This window comes from Prionailurus viverrinus, chromosome A2 (assembly GCF_022837055.1).
Source record: "Prionailurus viverrinus isolate Anna chromosome A2, UM_Priviv_1.0, whole genome shotgun sequence".
Lineage (NCBI taxonomy): Eukaryota > Metazoa > Chordata > Mammalia > Carnivora > Felidae > Prionailurus > Prionailurus viverrinus.
The window spans coordinates 87467515-87493297 of NC_062562.1; the positions used below are offsets into that span (position 1 = coordinate 87467515).

At 34.2% G+C, this 25783-nt stretch overlaps 1 protein-coding gene and 1 long non-coding RNA gene across 3 annotated transcripts in view; one reads left to right on the forward strand and one right to left on the reverse strand.

The window, feature by feature from the left end:
- On the forward strand, window positions 1–23872 carry LOC125160694 (uncharacterized). Its single transcript, XR_007150343.1, has 4 exons — window positions 1–59; window positions 10705–10845; window positions 20976–21078; window positions 23808–23872. It is a non-coding gene; the product is annotated as an uncharacterized LOC125160694 (long non-coding RNA).
- PCLO (piccolo presynaptic cytomatrix protein) overlaps window positions 1–25783 on the reverse strand; it is a 423639-nt gene that overhangs the window by 128376 nt on the left and 269480 nt on the right. For both annotated transcript variants that reach the window (XM_047849897.1, XM_047849896.1), the window contains exons 7-9: window positions 21845–24032; window positions 16375–16511; window positions 9825–9915 (exon numbers count right to left, since the gene is read on the reverse strand). In XM_047849897.1, the coding sequence (XP_047705853.1) occupies window positions 9825–9915; window positions 16375–16511; window positions 21845–24032 (2416 nt within the window). The remainder of the gene's footprint in view (window positions 1–9824; window positions 9916–16374; window positions 16512–21844; window positions 24033–25783) is intronic.

A 25783-nucleotide genomic window follows, 5' to 3' on the forward strand; every position in this document is an offset into this window, starting at 1 on the left:
GAGATCCTGACCAGAGATTCCAGTTAAGCTGTGCCTGGATTTCTTGACCCAAGAAAACTGTGAGATACTAAATGTGTGCTGTTTTAAGTCATTAAATTTGTGGTAATTTGTTACATGTCAATAGAAAATACAAAGATAAAAGTGGTTTTCTGTGCACACAATATATATAGACATTATCCTGGTAGCAAAACTTGGGAGACATTTGTGCTTATAGTAGTTACCACAGTGACTGAGCAATAACAGAAGGTAGGAATGAAAGGGAAGATAGGGAAAAAAATCACCTTTTTTTCCCTGCATAAACAGAGGAAGAGCTCAGTTCTGCAAAGCTGAGATTCTGGTATAAAATGTGTAGTAAGCATACAGTATCTAGGCAACACTCAATATACAACTGAATGAATATTGAATGGATAAATACTAAAATACACATTTTTCTCCAGGTCAGTCTAATGCATCAATGATAAGAGTGTTAACAACAATATAATTGTATTCTATTCTATTCTTAGAAAATGCCTTAAAATTACATCATCCCAGTGGATCTTAAAATAAAAAGAAAAAAAACAAAGCCCCCTCTGTTTATACATGAGGAAAATGAGGCTTTGCCAGGCTGAATGCTCATGGCAACAGCTGGTAATATGGCAAAGCTAGAAGGAAGCCCAAGTAAGTGACCAGCAACGCATCTCCTGCCTGGTTAGCACCTGGTTTAGAATCAGAAGGGATGGATTTGAGAGCAGCACACCCAACACCTCCTTACCCTGTTCAGTTGTAGAGAGGAGAGTGATGGGAAGGATTGCAATTAGGCTTTTAAGAGAAGAAACCATCAGGATAGAGGAAATGTGTTGGGAACCAACATTTCTCAGTCAAGACTGAGGAGAGGAAATGTTTTGGCTTAGGTGGCCACAGATCATAGCATACCATTTAATCTGTAGCTGGGATTGATTAAATTGATCACTTGATGTTTTGTTTCGTCTACGATAATTTTTATTTTTCTACTGATGCATAAAAGTTGATGCCATGCTTATATCTTTATCATATATCACAAAGATGAAATTGTTACTTTTTTAGCATTACAGTTTTAATCATGTTTGTATTTTCACATCTATATACAAATATGAACTGCATATACTGCTGTTAAATGAATAAGTAGTTGGATTAACACTCCTATCTTGCTATGCAACTCTAAAAAGAACAAAGTTCCTACAAGCCTGGTAGCATAATAATTGTTATAATTACTACTATTTGGGGGAAGAACTGAGAAACTGATTAGGTGAGAAAAGTTCTGAATTTGATGAGTCACTTTAGACATATAAATAAAATCTAGGTGTCCAGATTATTATTTCGCTATAGTCTAAACCTGTTCTCATCCAAATCAATTTGCTATTGGTGAAGAAAGTGTTCGAGGTAGTTCAACAGCTTCTATTTTCCAGTATCTATCAGGAGATACTTTCCATTAAAGAGTGAAATAATACAATTTGTTTGGTTATTTTCATTTCTCTATTTTAAACATTGTTACTACTACCTGGAAAGGACAAGGAATGTTACACGTTGCTAGGTGACCAGCTATGAATAGTCCAACATTCCAGTGAAATTGTGCTTTAAACAAAAAGAGAGCTGCTCTTATTTTCAGCCAATGTTCTACTACATCAGATATGTTGAACTTTTAACTATCAGATGTCTCAAAATATATGACTTTGAAGTGATGAATTCTGTTTGGTTTCTGTATGCCATGCCGATATTGTTTTATATTTAATACATTATTTGATTATTCTCAAACTCTTTAGTATCATCTTCAGAGATAGAGGCAAATAGAAACAACTAACATTTCAAGAATTTTGTCTATGTGTCTTACACTTTTTTTACATTAAAAATTATTTCTGGGGTGCCTGGGTGGCTCAGTCAGTTAAGTGTCAGAATTGGTCTCAGGTCATGATCTCAAGATTCACAAGTTTGAGGCCCGCATTAGGCTCTGTGCTGATAGCTCAGAGTCTGGAGCCTGCTTCAGGTTTTGTGTCTCCCTCTCTCCGCCCCTCTCCTGCTCATGCTCTGTCTCTGTCTGTCTCCCAAAAATAAACAAAAACATTTAAAAAGTAAAAAAAAAAAAAAGAAAATATTTCTACAACTTTTTATGTTATGTACTAGCCATAACATTTCAGGACAACGAAGCTAAGATGAAGGAAATTTAGACACTTACCTAGGTTGTCCAGCATGTAAAGAACTTAAGATTGGAGCCTATTTTTTTCCCATGACTACTTCTACATCCTTGTTCTTTCTATATACTTTTTCTCATTACTCTATTTGTCAAGAAGATATTCCAGGAGATCAGTATAAATCCTTATTCTTTTCAATGAATCTCATTTCTTATTGCCCAATTTTCCATGGCCAATTCATACATTTTGGATTTACAACCTTAAATTTCACATTAACATTACCATTTGTCCTCCTCTCCTGGAGGTTAAATATCTGGAATATCTTCACATTCACCTCATGGCATCAATCATTAATCCCTTTAAACTTAATCTTATTAAAGATGCATAGAAAAATGTGCTAACCTATCTCCAGTTAGAAGCAAAGTACTTCCTTAGCAGGAACAGAATTGCACAAGCAATATTTATCTTGATAGATATCAGGAGGAGTGATTATTTTCATGTGGAACTGGCCTTGAAAAGAAGCATTCCTTTGTTACTGGGAAAATGAATGCAAGCTTTCATTAAAATTTACCAGAAAGAAATTGTGATTTTAGAAGAGATTCCACCTGATCTACATTTCACTTCTGTAAGTTTATACTCAGTTTATCCCTAAAAATAATTTGAGAGGCTTACAATGAGAAACTGTATCATATATAATTGCACTCTTAAAATGAGAAACTGTGTCATATATAACTATACTCTTAAAATGAGAATAAAAGTGAGGAAATTCTCCTGAATTGGAAAGGAGACATTTCTGTGTCAAGGCCCACCTTGTAGAATCTGTTCAAGTTCCAGCAGTTAGGATGGAACATACATGTTTTTGGATTGACAGTTACACTTTCGTAACTCTCGTCTCTGTAATCCACTATTATTTGAAAAAAACATAAAATTAAGTTTAACTAGCTGTGTTGGCTTTTAAAGCTATTCTTAAACACTTCTGATCAGCTTTTTAAAATGTTAGGCCAAAAAATCTCTTCCAGTAAGTATTAACAAAGGGGAGGCGAGGAAGGAACTCTATGGCAGGGATAGGGCAGAGTCCCTGATTTCTCATTACAATCAGTTGTCAATATTCTTGAGGAACAAAGCAAGGATGTCTGCTCTCACTATTCTGTTCAACACTGTACACAAAGTTTTAGCAAGTGCAATAAAGAAAAAAATTCAATTAACTATTCTAATTGGGAAAGGAAGAAATAAAGCTGTCTTTATTTGCAGATGACATGAACTTGCATCCTCAGAAAATCTCAAGGATTCCACACAAGAAAACTAATAGAACTAAAAACAACATTAGTGAGATTATAAGATAAAAGATCAATATACAAAAATAAATTGTATTTCTATAAAACTGCAATGAATAGTCCAAAATTGAAGTTAAGAAATAACACCATTTATAAGAGCAACAAAAACAATAAAATAATTGGGACATATTTAACAAAAGAAATGCTAGTCTTCTACACAAAAAACTATAAAACTTTACTGAAAAATATTAGAGAAGATCCAAGTAAATGAAGAAATATTACATGTTCATGGATGAAATGGCTCAATGAAATAGATAGCAGTTCTCTCCAAACTGATCTATAATTTCAGTGCAACCCCTATCATAATCCCAGCTGGCTGATACTAAAATATTATTAAAATAAAAAAGATCTACAATAGCCAAAACAATTTTGAAAAGGGGGACTTATATTACCAGAGTTCAAAACTTAATAAAACACAGTAATAAACAATAAAGTATACTAGTGGTGAAATAACAGTTAGTCACATAGTCAAAGAGAATAGAACTGAGTAACCAAAAATAAATCCTTGCATTAATGGTGATTGTTTTTGACAAAACGTGCCAAAGCTATTCAATGGGGGGATTTTCTTTAAGGTACTTACACAAATAGATATCCATTTATGCTTCAAAAAAAAAAAAAAACGTGGATTTCTGCCTCACACCATATACCAAAATCAACACAAAATAGGTCATAAAACTAAATGTATAATGCTTCTGGTATAAAAAAATAAGAGAAAAATCTTTGTGACCTTGGGATAGTTCTTAATACTCTATCAAGAGCTCAGCCTGGTCGGTACAGGAAAAAACATATTGATAAATTTAATTCCATTAAAATGGAATTCATAAAATATATAAAGAATTCATACAACTCAGTAAGAAGACAAACAACCCAAATGAGTACAGTATGTGAACAGACATTTCACCAAAGAAGAGACAGGCATTGTTTATAACCACCTGAAATATGCTCAATACCATAGGTCATTAGGAAATCGGAAGTTAAAACAAAGAGTTCTTATCCACACCCACCCCAAAAGGTAAACATTATCAAGTGTTGGCAATGACATGGAGAACGTGGAACCCTCAGACGTTGCTGGCAAGAACATAGTATGGTATATTCATTTTGGAAAACAATTTGCCAGTTTCTTGAATAGTTAAAAAGAAACTTACCATAGAACCCAACAATTCCTCCTCTAGGAAACCATTAAAAAAATATCATATGGTTAAACTCAAACTTGTATGCAAATATTTGAAACTGGGAAAAATTCAATGGATAAAAAAAAAAGGGAGAATATCCAAACAATGCAATGCTATTTAGCTATAGAAAGATCAAACGACTGATACATGTGATAAAATAGATAAACTGCAAAATGTTGGTAAGTGAAAGGAGCCAGACACCAAAACTGCATAGTATATGATTCAATTTATATGAAATGCCCAGAAAGGGCAAACTTAGATACTGAATGTAAATCTCCTGCCTGTGGCTGGAGTGTTGAAGGTGGATATTGCTAGCCGGCTCAAGGGAACTTTTTGTAATGACTGAAATGTTCTAACACAAGACTGTGGTGACGGTCACAACACTCCCTAAATACACTAAAAGTAATTGATTTGTACACTTGTGCATTTGTACACTTACAAATGTGTACACACTTACAATGTGTACACTTACATAAATTATGCCTTATTAAAGCTGTTTAAATAATAATAAAAAACCTATCCATATTTGGTATTGCTACCATCTCAGATCCAAGGAGACCTGTTACATTTGTCTCTTGTTTCTAAAAGCTCATAAAGATGGTAGACTAACGAAGAAGAGAAGATGAGCCACGATTTTCACTGAAGATACTGCTGTCTTTTGAACCTAAACATATTTAGTGTTCTTCACTAGTACACTTGCTAATTAGTCTTTCTAGCCGTGCAGATGTAGCCAATCCATTATGGAACTATACATAAGCAAATTATCTTTTTTTGAAATCAGAAGAATTTCTTTGGCTTGTTTGAAACAGCTGTGTTTCTAGAGCCATAAGATGGCTTTAAATAAAAAAGAGAGACTCATTTCTTTAGCGTTACATTTTCTCCATTTTTTTCCTGATAATTTCTAAGAGAAGGGGAAATAACATTTGTTGAGTGTATAGTAAGTACAGGATTTTGTGCTGGGTTCATTTGAAATTATGTGAGACACATAGAGTTGGTCTTATTTTACAGATGAGCAAATTTATTCTCAAAATTTAAATAAGCAATAGAGTTGAACTCTAACTCAGGTCTTTCTTCTAAAATTCACTATCTATTCTCTTCATTTTGTTGCCTTGTGTTTGGCTGAATAAAGACTTTCAAAACCATTATACAGTTGTTGATCAGCACCTATATCTGTGAAGTTTACAGTTAATAAAGGATATATTTTCTAAAAATTACAGATCATTTAATAGAAGATTGTATGCATGTATTTCTCTGTGCAAACATCACAAAAATATAAATAATGATGCATATATATACATGTGTGGACACACATATATGTATGTATAGGTATGAACGATAAAAGTTTTATAAATTCCATGACTTTGTCTCAGTTGTTCCTAAAATTCTATTGTAATAATTACTTGCATTTCAGATTTTACTACCAAATTATGAGAACATTTTAGATAATAGTCTGTGTTGTATTCATTCTATTACCCTTGCAATGAACACAATGTAAATCACACCAGGGGTGTTCTATCAGTAAATATTAACAAATAACTAAAAGTGTATCTAACATGAGATATAAAAACATTTGCAAAATATGTTTTATGTTGCATGAGTTTTTATAGGAAGAACAAAAACTTATTTATAATTTTTTAAAATCTATATAAATATCATTAGAGTAATGGTTCTCAAACATTTTGGTTTTAATGAGCCATTTATACTCTTTGATATTACTGAGGACCTCAAAGAGATTTTGGTCCTATAAATTCCAGCTCTATATATTTTCTGTATTATAAATTAAAAGTGAGAGTTTAAAACATTAATGAATATAAACTAATAAACTCATTCTATGTTAAAATAATGACATTTTTGGTAAAAAAAAATGACTGTATTTTAAAAATGGGACACTTAAGAGATGGGTGGTATTGCTTTACATTATTACAAATATGCCTAATATTGAGCTAACTGGAATACAGGTAAATTCTCATATTTGCTCTGTATACGGTCTGTTGTGATGCACACATCATGTAACCTCTAGAAAAAACTCTACTGCATATTCACAAGGAAATGAGAGTGCAAAGGCAAGTGTTTCTCAGAATTTACTATGAAAATAGTTTTGACTTTGTGGATTTCATGAAAGAATCTTGGGAACCATGAGAGTTTCCTGCTCATACTTTGGGAAACACACGGGAGAAACAATGAAAAAAAAAACAAAAAAAAACACAAAAACAAAACAAAACAAAAAACCCCATACACTTTCTATTCTGGTCTCCTATTTTGAAATTATTTTTTATTACAAAAAATAAAAATATATTTTCTCTTTTTATGAGGTATACCTGTTTTGTATAATTCTTATAAAATATTTTAATGCTACTTCCAGTTAGAATGGTTTATTAAACTCTTGTAGAAGATACACAGTACTTCTACTTTCAATGAGTTTCTATAACCAAGATGAAAATGCACTCATGGCCATTTGGCCCTCTGTTTGGGAGAACAGATACACTACTGTTCTCTTCACTCTTTTCTTGCTTACAACCTCATCTTATTTATAAAGGCATTTAAATTGTTAGTTTAGATAGCTTTTTCACCACTGATGAAGCTACTGGCCATTGCTCTTTTTCTCTAAATATGAAAAACAAACAGAAACTTAACATTTTTTTTATTATGGAAAACTGCATGCACATAAAACAAATACTGGAGGCCAATAATAAAACCCAGGGTGGTCAGTCTTCTAGCTCCAACCATTACCAAACCACAGTCAATATTTTTTCATCTATTCCTTCATCATTCTCCATGCAACTAATTTTGAAAGAAATCCCAAATATTGTTTCTTCTGGAGACATTTTAGTATGTATCTCAAAAAAATATGCCCTTAACATTAACGTAAAAATGGTACAACATAGCTAAAAAATGACAGTAAATCCTTAATATTACCAAAAGTTTAGTCAAGCAAAACAGGCTTTTGGTTGAGTGGCAATCAGCAAGCAGAGAGATTAGCCTCTCTGATTGGCACAAATGCTCTGCCTAAGGGCTTGCCTGCCACTGGCTTAGACCTTCTGGGCATTGTTTGCTAAAGAAGTCATTTCTCACTCCAGTTGTGCATATACCTGTACTTAAATCCCTTTGAGGTACTGAGGACTTACTTAAAAACAACACGAGTTGTTTCAGAACATTTAATTTACTATGAGATCATTCTATCCAAGGACACATGGAAAATATATTCAGTAGTAATTAATGCAGGGAAATAGAATGGGGAAAATATTTTTACTTTTATTTTAGGTAAATATCAAAAGGAAAAGGGGCATGCAGAGAGATGATACACTATACTACTAGCAAATGTATTGAAAACAATGATTCTTGCTTCTCATTTCGTAAAATCTACATACAGAGGAAACTGAATCTAGCTTTCAGACTAGAATATTTACAACGAGATATCAACCGTTATTACTTCTGTCTTTTTTATACTTAAAGCTTTTTTTCCTAATTGTGGTAAAGGAAAGCAAATTAAAACAATGAGTTACAAAAGACAAATACTAAGGTTGAGGGAATGATTAATACAGCATAAAAGTAAGAATATGGCTAGAAAAAAGATACATTAATATAGAGTTTTGATGATTTAGTAAACCAGTTTGAAGATTTCTGTTGCTGGCAGTGGAAAAAATTTTGGCATTGCTGGGAAGCACTAAGTTGTTTTGCTTTATGAGCTGGAGGGAACTGAAATAGTCTGCAGAAGTAACTATTCCATAGAGTTATTCCACAGTAATTATTCCAATCCACAGAGCCCATGGATTTTAAAACTCACCCTTGGGACTTTCATCACTACTTAAAATACTGTGTGTATGCAGTGAAACTATGGAAGTTTAAATTATCTGTCTCTGATAGGAGAAAAATTACCAATCTTAAAAGGAAACAACATTAGATTCCTAATCGATTCATTCTCTATGAAAATAAAGAGAGTAAAGTTGCTCAAAGTAAAACCTGTTCCACATCCACATGCTCCATGGTCTAAAATGTGCAAGGAACAATAGCAAGTGAACTGATAAAAAAAATACCTGTTTTTGTCCTTTGTTATATCAGTCCTTAAAGAGAAAAAAAAAAACCCCTCCAGCACATATACCATGTTAGATATATCACCTATACATATACTTATATATATGTATATATGAACATCTATATTTATGAATATTTTCTGTTGATATACAGTGTCTATATACACAAAGAATATACTTGAGGGAGAATATAGGTACTGTTCATCTTTCAAAAAGTCATTAACTTTGACAGAATTTATATTTAGTCTCAAAGATTTAAACAAAAATTTTAAATTTGTAACATAAAACTTCCATCATCTTTCAGAAGCATCTAGGTCATGAAACACGAATGCAAAACTACCACACCGGGGGAGATGAAGGAAGCATGACAACTAAAGGCAATTTGGAATCTGGATTGGATCTTGGACCAGAAAAAAAGAAAAAAAAAAAAAAAGAATTAAGTGGGTCAGAAGGGAAACTCAAAAACTAGGTAAGGCTTGTAGATATTTTAATAGCTTCATATTAATGTTAACTTTCTGGTTTCGATATCTTATTGTGATTAGGTAGATGTTAACATTAGGGAAACTAGGTAAAGGACGGACAGAAGAAGTGACTGTACTATTTTCTGGGGGGCCCAGGATTTTGTAGGAATCTAACATTATTTCAAAATAAAAATCTTTAGAAATGTGTCCTAAGCCTTGGTTTACATAAGAACACAAACAAGCAAACAAACAAAAACTCAGGAAATTGATAATGTTCAAAGTGACAAGGCAGAGGGGGATTTATTCCTTAGAAGAATCAGAGGCAGTTCCCTATTTCCTGTAAAAGAATGTTTTACAGTTCTAAAACCAGTCACCATTTTGCTCAATAGGGAAATAATCATGGAGTATTATAATGCCATGTATGTTTTGAAAATGCAATTAATGAAAAAAAAAATGACCTAAAGACGTACCAATCAGTAACGTGTCAAATTAATGACTGTGCCGTTACAATCTTTTATGTTCAAGTGCATAGTCTGCTTAGTTTTGGAAATTCTCCCAAAACACAATCTTTGACATAAAAAGCAGTGTCTTCTAAAATTTGGGAAGCCATCTAAGCTGAAATCCAAATACATGTCCCAGTCTCACATTAAAATATAAAAGTAGGTCATTTGATTTCCCTTACCTGAAACCGTGTGATCCTTAGAGTCTCTTGTTATTTTTATCCTTGCATGAGGAAAGATGTAGTGCACAGTCTTCCCGTTCATCTGTATAATCTAAGACATATATGTGATAAGGTGAAAAATCAATGTTTAAAGACAAAGTGTAATATACAGGATTAGACTTGTTTTTTAAGTGTGTTGGTTTAGTTAATAAAAGATTTCATTATCTGTTTCCCCTTGGCAAAATGAGATTTCTGAAACCAAACAAATTAGTGAATGCAAACTTGTGTCTTCTGTTTTATGGAACTTGGCTTCTAAATGAGATTTGTGAAATAATGAAAGATAAAAACAGTGAAATATTTGCTCATATCTGCCTTAATAGGATTTTATTAGGATGAAATCTTCTATCACCTTGGAAAAATGTGAATGAAATTACAAACAAAATAAAGTTTGCTAAAGAAGTTTAAGAAGTGCCTGAGTGGCTCAGTTAAGCTTCTGACTCTTGATCCATGGATCGATTCATGAGATGAGTCCCACGTGGGGCTCTGAACTGACAGCACGGAGCCTGCTTGGGATTCTCACTCTCCTCTCTCTCTCTGCACCAACCCCCAACCCTCTTCCCTGGCTGAGCACACACATGTACTCTCTCAAAATTAACAAATAAACATTAACAAAAAAAGAAGAAGTGTGTGAGAGTACTGAACCAAAATATTAAATAGAATTTAGAACTCAAGAGAGGTTGACTTTGTGAGGAAGGGTCTTTGAATACTCGAGTGGTTTTAATGTGTAAATCCAGATGTAAGAATGTTAGAATTCTATCGCTAGAATTTTACATATTAAAAGTAACATATGCATTGAAAACTGCAAGCTTAAATTATAGCCTTTTGCTTTTATTCTCTTTAGGAAAGAATAAGCTTAATCAGGTTTCTGATGAACAGAAAACATCCCCCAAACAACAGCAGAATCCTGTGGAGTCCAGGAATAGTATATGATTTCTTCAAAGTAAAACTGAAATGTTGTCTGCAAGATTATAAACCTATTATGGTAAGTATAATCAGTTAACCTAAGTAATGCATACTACCATAACTTTGTAAACTAATGAAAACCTTATTTATTGGGGGAACTGGGTGGCTCAGTCACTTAAGCAACAGTCCTTGATTTTGGCTCCGGTCATGATCTCATCGTTCCTGAGCGGGAGTTCCATGTCGGGTTCTGTGCTGACAGCAGGAACCTGCTTGGGACTCTCTCTCCTCTTTCTCTGTCCCTTCCCCTGCTCATGTGCTCACTCTCTCTCTCTTTCTCTAAGAATAAATTAAAAACATTTGAAAAAGAAAACCTCATTTATTTTCATGGAAAAAAGAGTCTATACATTTTCCTTTTTTCTTCCTGTCTTGTTTCCTCTGTGTCAGTCTCTGTCTACCTCTCTCTCCTTTCTTCTTCACTCTTAACTTCTCTCCTCTGCCTTTCTTACTCCCCCCACCTTTCATCTTTTCTCTTTCTACTTCTGTTCTTTCACTTCCCTCAATCCACATTTAAAGATCTTCATTTTTTTTTTTACTAAAAATTAAACCATGTGCATTGAAAATTCTACAACTATTAGATATACATGAATCTTGGTTTGATACTGTAGATAAGCAAAACTGGTATTATTTCACTTTATTTTAAATTTCTTTAATTTCATGTTTTATTTAGCAACCATCTTAAAAAGTCACGTTTTCCACTTGGTCAAAAATAAAGTAGGAAGACACATTTTCACCTTTTGTTACTCTTTCCAAATCTCTAGACTAGGGAGAGTTGGATGTAATCTCAATGCATTTGTTGCACAGCTAGGAGACAAGTAGGATTTTCCAAAATTTTCCCCAGAATTTTATCAGCTAACAATGATCACCTTCTAAATTATACCTATGACGATGTTAGTAGAGGGGATGTTAGCATCTTCATTTCTATAAAATGTTGCTTTCAGAACATCTCCTAACACCTCATATAGTTTCAGAGACTGTCTCTAACAGCACCACAAACTCACTTAATAAATCAAAAACATAAAACTGCCATAATTATGATCAATGTGACCAAAAATGTGTAGAAAAGCAGTGGTATCTATCTCCCATGTATGAACTAGTTGAATCTTAGCTTTTCCCTAAGCACTGCAGGTGAGTGTTCAGAGTTCCCCAGGAGATGGAGTTTCAGGGGACATGTTGCTTCTGTCAAATAGGAGTAGGAGCAAGATGTGAAGCACTGCCCACACCTCTCCCCCAGAGTCTGGTCTCTGGCCTTGTCTTTTGGTGATTCTGCACTGAAAGAACTATCATCTTTATGCCTCCCAGCAAAAGGATAATTCTTCCTTCCTACACATATTCTCACAAATAACTGAGCCTTCAAACTTATGAAATGATAACACTTGCGTTAACATATCTGCTATTCACAGAGACATTCATCCTTTCCCTCTCTTAAGCACCATGCATGCGAGCTGCAGGGATGAGAGCATCCTTCTCGTGTTCCAAGGACTGTGCTAGGCCCTGTGGTGTATGGAATCGAGAGCCCCTGCTCTCTGGGAGCTCTCAGCCTGTGACATAATGCCTGCAAAACCATTGGGGCACAAGGGAAGAACACTTGCCCCAATTTGTGGGGAGGTGGTGGTGGTGTGAGAGAAGTCTTCTTGCAAGACAGGACATGGAGACCTAACTGATAAGTAGAGTTCGACAAGGAAGGAGAAGAGGAAGAGTACTCAGAGAGAGGGAACAAGACATCCAAAGGCCCCGAATGTAAGGGAGGGTGGCTTCCACAGAAGAGTTTAATGTACCTCAATATTGCAGTTGCATGAGGATTGCAGAAGACACGTGTATTAGTGCAGAACGTGGAGGCAGCTGGCATTAGTCAGGAAGTGCTGACCTTTATACTCACCCTGTGAGGGCTATTAGCCCTATTTCGAGATGAGGTAAAGAAGGAAAATCCATATTTGTTTCCTTTCAAAGTGTGTATGTATATATATATATATATATATATATATATGTATGTGTGTGTGTGTATGTATATATATATACACACAAAGTATATATATTTATATATATATTCAAAGTATATATATTTACATATATATACAAAGTATATATATATTTATATATATTCAAAGTATATGTATATTTAAATATATATATATTTAAATAATCATATGATTTTGAGTTTAATAAACATTCAGAAAAAGTTTTCTGGGTGTCTCTTGAATTTTTACATAAGATATTTTTAAAAAAGCAGAAAAATTCATTTTGCACTAGTCAGTCTGGGTTTATTACTTCGCCTCCAGAGCATTTTATGGGTATAGATTCTTGTGATGCATACGTTGCCAAATACAAGCATTCAGCTTTATTAGTACCAAGAGCTCAATATTACCTTTTTATGATTACAGATGCAAACAAATGAATAAAATGAGAATGCCATTGGGTTATTCTCTCTAGACCAAAATACAGTTATGGTGACTTAATGACAAAGAGTATTTGAAGATAAATATTAAAGCCAAAACACATTAATTTTGCACTTTATGCAAATGTAATCGAAGCATATGTTGTGTTCTATGTAACTTCTGTGGAGAAAAAACTATAAGGAAATCAAAGCAATTAGTGTCACACTATTTGTTACGTTGTTACATATTTGTTACTTGTTTGGAGGAGGTTGAAGATTATAATCTGGAAAAGGCACAAAATGGTATCTGGGAGGCAGACATCTTTCCCTTCCTTGGTCTGTATATTAATTATATGGCTGTGCACTTTATAACTAGTTTATAATTCTGGATATTTGCGGTTTTGGTAACTACATATGTAGGTTTTCATTTGTATGTTAGACATCAAAATTAAAAAAAATGCAATAAACTGGGGTGCCTTGGTGGCTAAATCAGTTAAGCATCCAACTCTTGATTTTGGCCAACGTCATGATCTCACAGTTCATGAGTTTGAGCCCCATGTCTGGCTCTGTGCTGACGGTGCAGAGCCTGCTTGGGATTCTCTCTCCATTTCTCTCTGCCCCTACCCTGCCCATGCTCTCTCTCCCTCTTCTCTCTCTCTTTCAAAATAATGAAATAAATTTTTAAAAATGTAATAAATCTATAAATGTAAAAAAATAACTTTTAACACAAAAATACACATTACTGGGGCGCCTGGGTGGCGCAGTCGGTTAAGCGTCCGACTTCAGCCAGGTCACGATCTCGCGGCCCGTGAGTTCGAGCCCCGCGTCAGGCTCTGGGCTGATGGCTCGGAGCCTGGAGCCTGTTTCCGATTCTGTGTCTCCCTCTCTCTCTGCCCCTCCCCTGTTCATGCTCTGTCTCTCTCTGTTCCAAAAATAAATAAACGTTGAAAAAAAAATTAAAAAAAAAATACACATTACTTTATTACATTTACCTATAAATAATTCTAACAAAGACCCTCACATTTTCTACTTTATAAAAAACAGTAAGAAATTCATGAAATGATTCTTAAATATACTCTCTCTGCTTAATTTTGGCATTATATGGGTTTATAATATATTTTGTTTAAACAGGATGCATTATGTCCTCAATGCAGTTAAATCATTAATAGGCAGATGTTAGTAACAGAAAATTAGAATTAAACAGTACTACTAGGGTTATTAATGTTTCATTTACATACGATAGAATTGAGGTGGACATAGATTACGTTAAAATGTATCCTCTAAGAATATTGGTTGAATAAATTAGTTAGCCAAGACTATTCGAAGCATTCATGGAAATAGTAGTGTCGGGAAATAATTATATAGAAGTTATTTTCTAGCTCTGTAGTTTATATATTTCATCTTATTAAGATTTCTTTAAAGGATTTGTGCTTTCAGTGATCTGATGTAGGTTTGCGGGAAATACTAAACTTCAAAGAAACAAATGAGACAGGGAAGATATAAAAAGTAAGTCATTATAAGAGAGAAACTCATAGTAAAATATATTCAAGAAGTTAGTTTCAGCTGACAGATTATTTTCATAACTGCAGATAAAAAGAGTTAAGTTTATACGTCATAAACATGTTCAGAATGAGTTTATTAATTTTTCTTGCTCTCCAACCTGTTCTATTTGGTGAGATTGAACTCCAGCTATATATACAATTTTAATAATAACAAGGTAAGCTAAGAAAAGTATACGTCAATTACCTGATACATTTTAATGAAGTAGAAAGAAATGGAAGTATATAGACATGTATATAGAGGTAAACACAATCCTAACACAAAACCTTTCTTAAAAATATTTATTTACATATTTATTTATTTACAGTAAGTGTGTTCCTTAATGCCCTTATCCTGTTTGACCCATCAACTCATCCATGGTTACCAGAGGAGAGGTGGGTGGGAGATGGATCTAAGCCAAATCTTATCAAAGATATCAGAAACAGTAAAAGAATATTTATAATACAGAAAGAAGAATACCAAGATTTCTAGTCCAACATTTATATATATAAAGCCAAGCAGAACAAAATTTGGAGATCCAGAAGTCCTTTTTAGCAGCGAGAAATTTATCCATGAAAACTGAAATTGCTCTGGAAGAAGTAAAATTTGAGTATAGATATTATCTTTTCAATAGTACGTATATGGGCAAGTCATCTTTTTTATACTTTAATGTAACAAACATTGAAGTAAGGTACAGTAAGTTCATATGGTTTACCTTTGCCATTGAAAATAATTGTCTTCTATATCAAAGAATCACTAATCTGACAAGATGGTTTAGGAATTAATAATGTATATGAAATAAGTCAACTGGTTCTTCTGTGGGTATTTTAATGATTATGGGTACACAGTCTGAAAATATCTATCTCTTAAGGGAATCGATTTAAAACCATTGGGCTTAACACAGGAGTCTCTTTCAATTTATCCAAATGTCGATCTCCTAAGTGTCTCTCAAAATTCATACAAACATCACCTCATTGGTTCTAAAGTGAATATGGCCATGCATTTTGGTATCATATTTATCTAATTGTGAAATTTATCTCTAAGTTTAATTCCATCTATAAATAGATATTAATGAATATTATCTACTTTATGCATTTTTCTGATGATAAAATACAAAGATAATATAAAACAAATATGTCCATATAATAGACTCTAAAATATAAATTCTCCTCTTTCCCAAGTGAAGCTTTCCCTGTCCCAGCTGATCTGGTTTGGTCCACTCCCTTAATTGCTATATTTCTTAACACCTGAACACACTGTTATTGGAAAGCACTGAAATTATCCACACCAATTTTACCCAATATTCCGTAAGTTCTTTAGGAGCTACATGTATTCTCCTTGTATACCAGTGTTGGATAGGTTGTACAAACTTAATTATCTTTTGGAGGATTGAATCACTTAAATTGCCCAGTCATTGCTGCAAAGTCAATAGCCATGGGTGATTCAATAAGGTACTTAGTACTTTAAGTTACTGGAAAAACAATTTTTTTTATGAAGACTGACCGAAGTCCCATGCATTTTAGGATAAATGATACTGAGACCATTCTAGGATGATTGCTTGATTGATTGATGGCATAATTTTTTTTTTAATTGCAGTGGGGGATAAATCTAAAAGAGACTGCTCAATACAGCACTTACTTGCTCTTGATGTTGACTAAGTGGTCTAGAGTGGACCAATCTTTCTGGCAGTTTGCGATCCAGACCATGTCCATTTTCCAAACGAGACTCCCTGGGTTTGTCAAACCAATCTGTTTCTTCACGACGCAGATGATAGGCTTTGGAGACCAAGGAAATATCAAACATTGCAACCACAACTAATACAGATGATAGAGGACAGAAGATGCTCTGAAGTACCAACATGCTCCAGGCTTGTTAGCCATTCATGCATTTCAAATACAACTCCCAGTAGGATGAGAAAAATCATTTCCAACACTATGATAAAAATTTTGTACCATGGAGTAACTTAGAAAAAAAATAATGTACACACCTGTTCAAACTCTCAGAGGAAAATAAAATAAAATTTTAAATGAGGAGAAGAAATTTTGATAGTGACTGAATCAATGAACAAGTGAGTATGCCTCAGAAGTGATTTTATTCAACCTCAACCCTTTAGTTTCTACTTTCTCACCTCTCCCCCACTACCTCCACCTATCGCTAACATCTAAGGAAAATGTCTTCCTTCAGTACAGAAGATTCTGTCACTTTCCCACTATTGTATCAACCACTACGATGTGGCTTCTGGCTTTGAAAACCAAGTGAATGTTTTTGAAAACATGACATTTCTATGACATTCAATAAATAAATGAAACATTTATTTCTAAGAGGATCCCAGACACTACTGTTAGGAACATGTGTGCCATACTCACCTGGTAGCCTACTATTAAAATATATTTAAAATTTTTTATTAAAATTAAATAATTATTTTCCATGCAGTCACAGATTTAGGAATTCGACTGAAGAGCTGATTGACTGCTTTCTATATTTATAATGTGGCAAAACTTGACATCTTAAAATACTTTTTGAAATGCAACCACATTTAAGTACATAATAATTTTAAATTTTTCAGCCCATTCAGTTCTTGGTAATTCCACGGTCTTTTAAAGCTATTATGTGGTGCCCCCAAGTCCCATTTTACCTAATACATAGAATCTGACTTCATTTAAAGTTTTATTCTTTGCAAAAAGATCCCTAATTTGTAAAAGGGTATCTGGAAATACACTGTTGTTTCCTAAATGGCAGATGGAGCAGTCTTTCTCAAGTTCTCGCGCTGAAAGATTCGTTGATGGTGCTATAAACTTAGGCTTTCTATAAATTCTAGCATCTACAATGCTGTACTTTTGAGTTCTCCCAACTCCTCATAGTTTCCTTTTTCTGTCTACATCCTTGATTGTCCTCTCTTCAAAAACTTCTCAACACTTTTTTTTCCCCCAATTTCCATTACATCTTTGCTGGTAGGATTGGCAACCCAATAGCATATATACCACTACTCACCTCCAGACCTCCTGTGATCGGGGTCCCGTGGTCACCTCCTGTGATTAACCATAGCATTTGCCCTCAATAAGTATGATGACTGATGATGTGTCATAATTTAGTCAGTCTTCAATTTGAGGAAATCCAATGTTACATACCTGGTATGTGGCTGTATATGTGCTTGTCTGATCTCTAATAGGAGGTTCTAAGCTGCTTGAGGATAAGGCTTTTTCTTTTTTCCCCTCTCTCAACACTAAAACAATGCCTTCTAAATGCCATAAAATACAACACGTGTTTGGGAGATGAATTAAATAGAAATATTAATCATCAACTAAAGAAAGAAGTTAAATGTCCTAATTATGATACAAACATTAAAAAATAAATATTAATTTGGCCCTTGAACGTCATTAACAGTTACACAAACTTTACTCACAAACTCCTTGATAATATTATGGTTTTTAATAGTTTTAATTTTACACTAAAAAACTAAACTTATGAAAAAATATTTAAAATGAGTCATTTGATAAGCAAATACCAAACAAAATTATAAGTTAACCATTGGTCTCTATACACTAAATTATCCCCAACCACAGTAATAGTTATCTTATCTTACTTCTTACATATTCCTATATATTTCTCATGAAAAAAATCTAGCTGGTTTTAATAAATGAGTATCTTAGATGATGTAGTATATGATTTCACTTGAATATATAACTTCATTAATTGTATTTGAGACACAATCCTTTAAATCATGTTTCCTTGACTATGTCTATGCCAATAAAGCAGAATCTCAACCTGATTCAAATTTTGTCAATTTATTTCTGATTACCTACTTTGGTTGTCTACAGTTCCTTACACTGACTCAATATGTAACTAAGTTGGGATATCTGTCATACTTTGCATAACAATTTATAGATCAATTTATAGATCAATCAAGTGCAACCAGAGAAATGAACCTACTTTTAAATTGTATTTTTTCTTCATAATTTATAGCTAATTGGACATAAATGCTAGTTGTTTCCAACTCCAATTGTCTGATCTTCCATGGTAGATCTGCACTTTAAAAATTAAATTTTATAAAAAGTAATTTCCAAATTAGTTTATATAATTTGCTACAGATTAATATCTCCTTGTTTTCAACTGATGATATTTTCTTGCAATCTTAAATGTAGACTAAAAGTAAGCTATTTGGGGGTCTAGCATTATTCACAGTCAACCGTTATATGAATAGTTCAATTATATTTGGTATCAAACATAGGTTTAAAAAAACATTTTTAAAAGACACTATATTAATGCTTTATTATTTATTTTTGGCTTGGAGTATACTTTGAAAGAATGTTTTCATGAAAATATCTGTGTTGTAGAGATAAATATACTTGACTGCTTTGAGCTTAGCTTCCCTCCAAATCTGCTCCAAAGCAAAGGCAATTGTGCCCTGCACATAATCAACCACGCGCGCACGTCAAACTGTGGACTTCAAGCTAATGGCCTTACATATTAAGCAACGCAAATGATGCTTATCTAGATTTTATCTCAAGTGAGCTACTTCAAAATTAACCAAAGTCATATAAAACACATTTGAAAAAATATTCTTAGAGTCTATAACCTAGAGTTTAATTGAATTCAAGGAAAGCACACAACAATTTGAAATCAATTAAATTTGCTTTTGTCTACTCAATACTAAACAGCCTGTTAGAATGAATGTTAACACTTCTCAAAGTGATCTTCACATCATTGAATTACAGATATAGCATATGTTTGGTAAAAATTTATTTAAAAATCCCTGCTATTTCATTAGTTCACAAATGAGTTATGTAATTAAGAAAAATATTCTCTAATTTTTCCCTTACCCAAGGAATCCAAGATTTCAAAAGAAAAGCTGGTCATCACTTTACCAGAAGAAGAGTTAATATGTTCATGTGATTTAAAAAGCAAAGAAAATAACTAACATTTTAAAACATACAATTTTCGGGGCGCCTGGGTGGCGTAGTCGGTTAAGCGTCCGACTTCAGCCAGGTCACGATCTCGCTGTCCGCGAGTTCGAGCCCCGCATCGGGCTCTGGGCTGATGGCTCAGAGCCTGGAGCCTGTTTCCGATTCTGTGTCTCCCTCTCTCTCTGCCCCTCCCCTGTTCATGCTCTGTCTCTCTCTGTCCCAAAAATAAATAAACGTTGAAAAAAAAAAAAATTTAAAAAAACATACAATTTTCAAAGATAATCACTATAACTCACACACATAATGTTACATATGTAATTCAATTTGTTATAGTTGTCCTTTATCTAATTCTGTATAAGCATGTTCTTTATGACTAACTTTCTTGTCTTATTTTTAAATACATTTTAGTTTAGTTGTGTAATTTCATTGACATTTAATTTTAATTATTTCTTTGATATCATCTTTATACATTTCATAATTTTGTATGCAGCATGATGTCTCATCATCTACTTTATGAAAATAATGTTTTTCATACAGCCCTTGATGACTATGAGTATATATCATCCAAACATATAAATGTGAAATAAAACATTTGGTTATTTTTATAGGGTTGTATGTAAACAAACACATTTTGGAATATCTAGATACACCTACATGTCTGGCACTATGTTGACAAAACTCCATGATGAATAAATGAACTTGTCAAATCCTGTCAAATATATGCTCAATGTACACACGCAGCCTTACGTGTTTAGTTATGCTGTAAACCTGTTGGAGTTTTTGTTTTATCTTGTTATTTTACCAATATGTTTACTGAAGAATCTTCATATTCTTCTGCACAATTGTTTTATATGCATATAATGTGTGTAAAATGTGGACTGTCAGAAAAGTAGCGAAAGAAACTGTTTCCACATAATATCATAACCTTGTTTAACTAGAGAGAGTCAAACAATTGACTAAACAAAAAATATACGAAGAGTGTGCTTTATTTAATTGAATAATTATCAATAAAAATGGTCAATCCAATAGCCTGTAGAGAAGAAAATAAGTCAGAAAGTAACTAGTCTGCTGGAATTTCACTAAGAGAAGTCTGTCCACTTTCAGATTCAGTCATTTAATCTTTTTAAATCTAGATTTGAATTTCTAAAATCATATCAGTGTCTAGATAACAGAAGTAAAAAGAAAATTCTTTTCATGAACACTTATTTTCCTGTGAGTCTTTGCTGAAAATGTCAGGTTTAAAAGATGAGATGTTCATGTTAGCTTAGTGCTCTACAGTCTTCAAAGGCATGAAATAATAATGCTTTTATTTGATGAGAAATGTCTTATTTTCAGGACTCAAATCATACCTACGTTCAAATGTAAACCATAGAGGAGGGAGAAAAAAGAACCGAAAGTCAAGAGTCCTCTTGGCATGGAAAGGACACTTTATATTCCTGTAAGTCTCCTCCCTTGTCACAAAATTAGTGTACAAATATTTTATTCTAAATCTAAATAATGTTTCCTGCATACTGCTATGATTATTTATTGTTAATATCATATTTAGTGCTAAGTTTTCTAGTTATGTAATGCAAAATGCACAAACTTGTCAATTACGATATTCATAGTGAGAGAAATAAAATATGAATCTTTTATTTAAGGAGAATTATAAAATTTACATTATGTTAATATCAGGTCCTTAGCCAAAGAGTCTCAAAAAGAGAACATTCTCTGAATTAATAAACAATGATATCACAAAAATAACATAAGTACTTTTCTATTACAAAGTCTAGCAGAATAGTACTTAATAGCTCTAAATCTTAATACTTTCACAAACTGAAATAAACTGACCAGTATATTTAGAAATGCATTTTTTAAAAAATAAAAGAAACATACAATGAAAAACTTTCCAGCTATGGAATTAAGGGATGACCATATTTTATTGACACAATTAATAATGGTTTTGGAAAAGTGGACGCCAAACAAATCAAGCAAACAATCAAGAAACAACAGTAAAATAATAAACTAAAAGGAAATAAAGAAAAGCATGCTAGGAAATCTATACACAAGATCAAATTTCCATTTACAAGAAATAAAATTGAAGTAAACATGCAAAAGACGCACTAAAAAAGGTAGAATACATCCTTGGAGAAGGAAAATTAAACATGCAGAAAAATAAGAGTTTGAGTTTTGAGAGTAACAAGGTAGGTTGAGGCCCAATTTACCTTCACTGTCTGACATGGCATGTTGGAAGTCATCCATGATGAACGCTATGTCACGGTCATAGCCTCTAGTTCGTGATTCTTCTCTCATGTGTTGCTGAACTTCAGGCAATGAATGACTTGATCCAAACTGATCCCTAGTGTCTGCAGATATTGGTGGCAGGGGCCCAGCTGCAGCCCTGGCCATTCCCATTGGCTGGCCAACAGGACTGAGTGGACTTTCCTCTTCAGAATTCTGGGCCACAATTGGTATTCTTCCTCTACTCTGGCTAATTGGTAAACTGGTAGGCTTAGTTCGGCCAGAAGGTGAAGCATGACTAAAGGAAACATCTAGAGCTTCAGCCTCTTGAGCTTTCAGTCTTAGGGAGGAGCTGGAAGAATCTCTTTTAATTGATAAATCAAGCCCATAGACAGACGAAGGTCTGGAAGAAGGTCTGGACCTGCTGCCACTACTATATGGCTTATCTGCTTCATCCTGCAAAGCTGAACGTAGGGTATTTCCCAATGTGCCCAGTCCTGTTCCAAGGGATGAGCCCATAAACTTCTGTTGGTCTGTAATATTTTTTCTGAGTCCAAAAGCGATATCATCTTGAAGAAGCCTTGCTCTGGAAGAAATGCCGCCAATAGATGAGGTGCTAGAAGTCATATAGCTTGTATAGTCAGGTTCAAGGTCTCTACTTTCTTGAATGGGAGAAAATTTTGACATTTTGGGATCAATTAGTGATTTCTTATGCTTTGACTGCTTTTGATAAAGTATGGCTGCTGGTAGTTGTTTTGCTGCTTGTTTTTCAAGTGTGAGTCTACTGATGCTGTACTTTTCGGATTTTGGAAAATGTCTATAGCCAGTATCAGCATGGTAGTAATGGGAAAGACCAGCAAGGTGATCTAAGCTCTCTGCTCCTCTACGGAATTCTTGTTTAATCTGATGTTTCAGAAGCTTTAACTCATACGGATCCTCCATGGGATCTTCCTCTGCTTTCACGTAACTATGCAATCTGGAGGAAGTCTGTAATGGTGCCAGGAAATCTGTCACTTCTTGAGACCTACGTGTTTCAGTGGATCGAAGGAGACGGTCTGTTTTTGACAGATCCTTTTCATGAAGGCTAAATGCAGTGCTTAATGCTGCTGTTCCTTTGGTAATTTCTCCAATGTCATCAATTAGGACATAATTTCGTGGAGTATGATGGTCAATATCTGCATAGAAAGAATCTGCAGATATGCTTGATATTGGACTGCTTGCCATACTACTTCTTTCCTCCAATCCTATTCTCAAGTCTAAGCTATTGTACTTACTCCCAAGGTGGGAAACAGCATACGTATTATCAGTAGAAACAGGTGCTATCATCAGGGGTTGGTTGCGAATTACCTCATAGTTTGAAGTTATCTTGGGCTCCAAATATAATGTAGTTTGCCTTGGCTTCTGCTGTATCACCATCATTTGTGATGGTAACTGGTAAGAAGGTTGTGGGGTTGGTGTAGGTTGAGCTTGAGGTGTGAAGGACATTGTTGCCACAGCTTGAAATGTTGGCTGAGTCTGATAAGGTGAAACTTGCTGATGGTACAAAGTCTGTTGCTGAAAATGGGACTGTTGGGTATATGGGGTGGGTGCTTGGGTAGGAAGAGCAGGGGAAGAATACTGGTACTGTGTATAAGGACTCGTAGGAGGAACCAGTTGAGATTCTGTTTGGGTTTGCGGTGGTATAAACTGACTAAATTCAGTTTGGGGAGCAGTTCTTGGTCGCTCTATGCCATGCTGACTTTCTATTCTGGTGGGTCGGGTGCTGCTCACCTCACTGTCAGACATATAATCCCGATCCTCAGCTACTCCCTGGAGGTAGGCACGCTCTCTCTTTTCCCTCTCCTTTAATAATGCCTCTTTCCTCCTGTTAATTCCCATTTCCAGGTACCGTAACTTGGCATCGATCTCCTTTTCTTCCTCATCAAGTTCTGCTTGTTTCTTTCTAAGCTTTGCAGATTCCCTCTCTACAAGATCAAGCTCTCTGTCTATATCCTGGAGAATCTTGGCCCGTGCCATTGTGTTGGTTCTGCAAATCCTTCTCCTGGAAACTGTGCCCATTGTGCTGTATGTTGCCTGAGTGCCTGTGGAGGTCTCCTCGGGAGGTGGGTTTGGCAGAGTTCTCTTAACTTTTTTCTGGGAGCCAGAAGGTGTCATGGTTTGAGAACCTTTTGTCTATAATTAAACAAAAATAGAACTTTATTATAAAGGGAAAAATATTTTAACAACTTTATAATTTACATTTTAGATTAAAATGATTTTGTGTATGTTTTAGCTATGACAGCATAAGACAACAATTTTATACATTATTTCAAGTATTAGTCACCAATACAATTAAATGAAAAACAGTTTTTCCTTTCTTGGTAAAGTAGTTAATTATTATTATAACTTCTGTGACATTAGCAGTGAGTTTTGAAATCAAGCATGGAACTCATTTCTAGGCAGACTTAGATTTTCGTTAGACTCTTGAGAGAATTCTAGAAACCCAATTTACATCCTATTAGTATACATAAAACTATTTGTTAAATGTATTCCCAGAGTATATGTGTTAGCTGTCTAAAATTTAAATTGCATTTGTTAAAGATGCACATTTACCACTGTTAAGTTCAATTATTTCTATCTTCTCATTACTACTTTACCCGCCAAGAGTGGCTGTCCTTCCTATTCCAATCATGAAATGTTTTGAAAGGAAATCTTCAAATCCCCAATGTCCTTTTTTTCCCAAAAAGAGTAATCTGAACTAATTTTCTATTTAATATTTCAATATTTTCATGACCATCTGTGTCTTATATTTTCTTAAAATTTTATTATTCTTAAGCAATTTTAGCTTTTTTTTTAATGTTTATTCATCTTTGAGAGACAGAGAGAGAGCATGAGCAGGGAAGGGGCAGAGAGAGGGAGACATAGAATCCAAAGTAGGCTCCAGGCTCTGAGCTGTCAGCACAGAGCCTGACGCGGGGCTTGAACTCACAAACTGTGAGATCATGACCTGAGCTGAAGTTGGACGCTCAACCAAGTGAGCCACCCAGGCGCCCCAGTAATTTTAGCTTCTTAATGTTTTTGCAACTTATACATGAAGCAAAGGAACTGTCTGGTATTGTTGATGAACTGTTAGATATATTTGATTTCATTTGGTTTGTCATAAACTTGCATTATACAAAATCACTGGCCTTGAGACTCATACAATTTTAAAATATCAAAAGATGTGACACATCATTTCCAATAAACTGATGTAAACAAACATGATTTCCTAACACAGTGAAGAAGACAGAGACCTAGACAAAATGCCAAGACAGAGGGAACTCATCCCAAAAGAAAAAAAACAAACAAACAAAAAAACCAAGAAAAGTTCATGACTAGGGATCTAATAAAAACAGATATAAATAATACGCTTGATCCAGAATTTAAAGGAACAACCATAAGGATACTAGCTGGGCTTGAGAAAAGAATAGAAGACACCAGGGAGTCCCTTGCTGCAGAGGTAAAAGACCTAAAGGCTAGGCCAATATGAAAAGTAAAATAGCCAAGAATTGAAACTAAATGGTATAACAACCAGGATGAAAGAAATAGAGGAATGAATAAGTGATATAAGAGTCAAAATTATGGAAAATAATGAATCTGAAAAGAGGGAAAGAATAACATTAGATCACGAATATAGACTTAGAGAACTCAGTGACTCCATAAAGCATAATAACTCTTGTATCATAGGAGCCCCAGAAGAAGAAGAGAGGGAAAAAGGGGGTAGAAGGTTTAAGGAAATCACAGATGAAAACTTGCATAATCTGGGGAAGGAACCAGACATTCAAATCCAGGAGGCACAGAGAGCTCCCATCAAAATCAACAAAAGCAGGACAACACCAAGACATATAGTAGTTGAATGTGCCAAATATAGAGATAAAGAAAAATCCTAAAAGCAGCAAGATAAA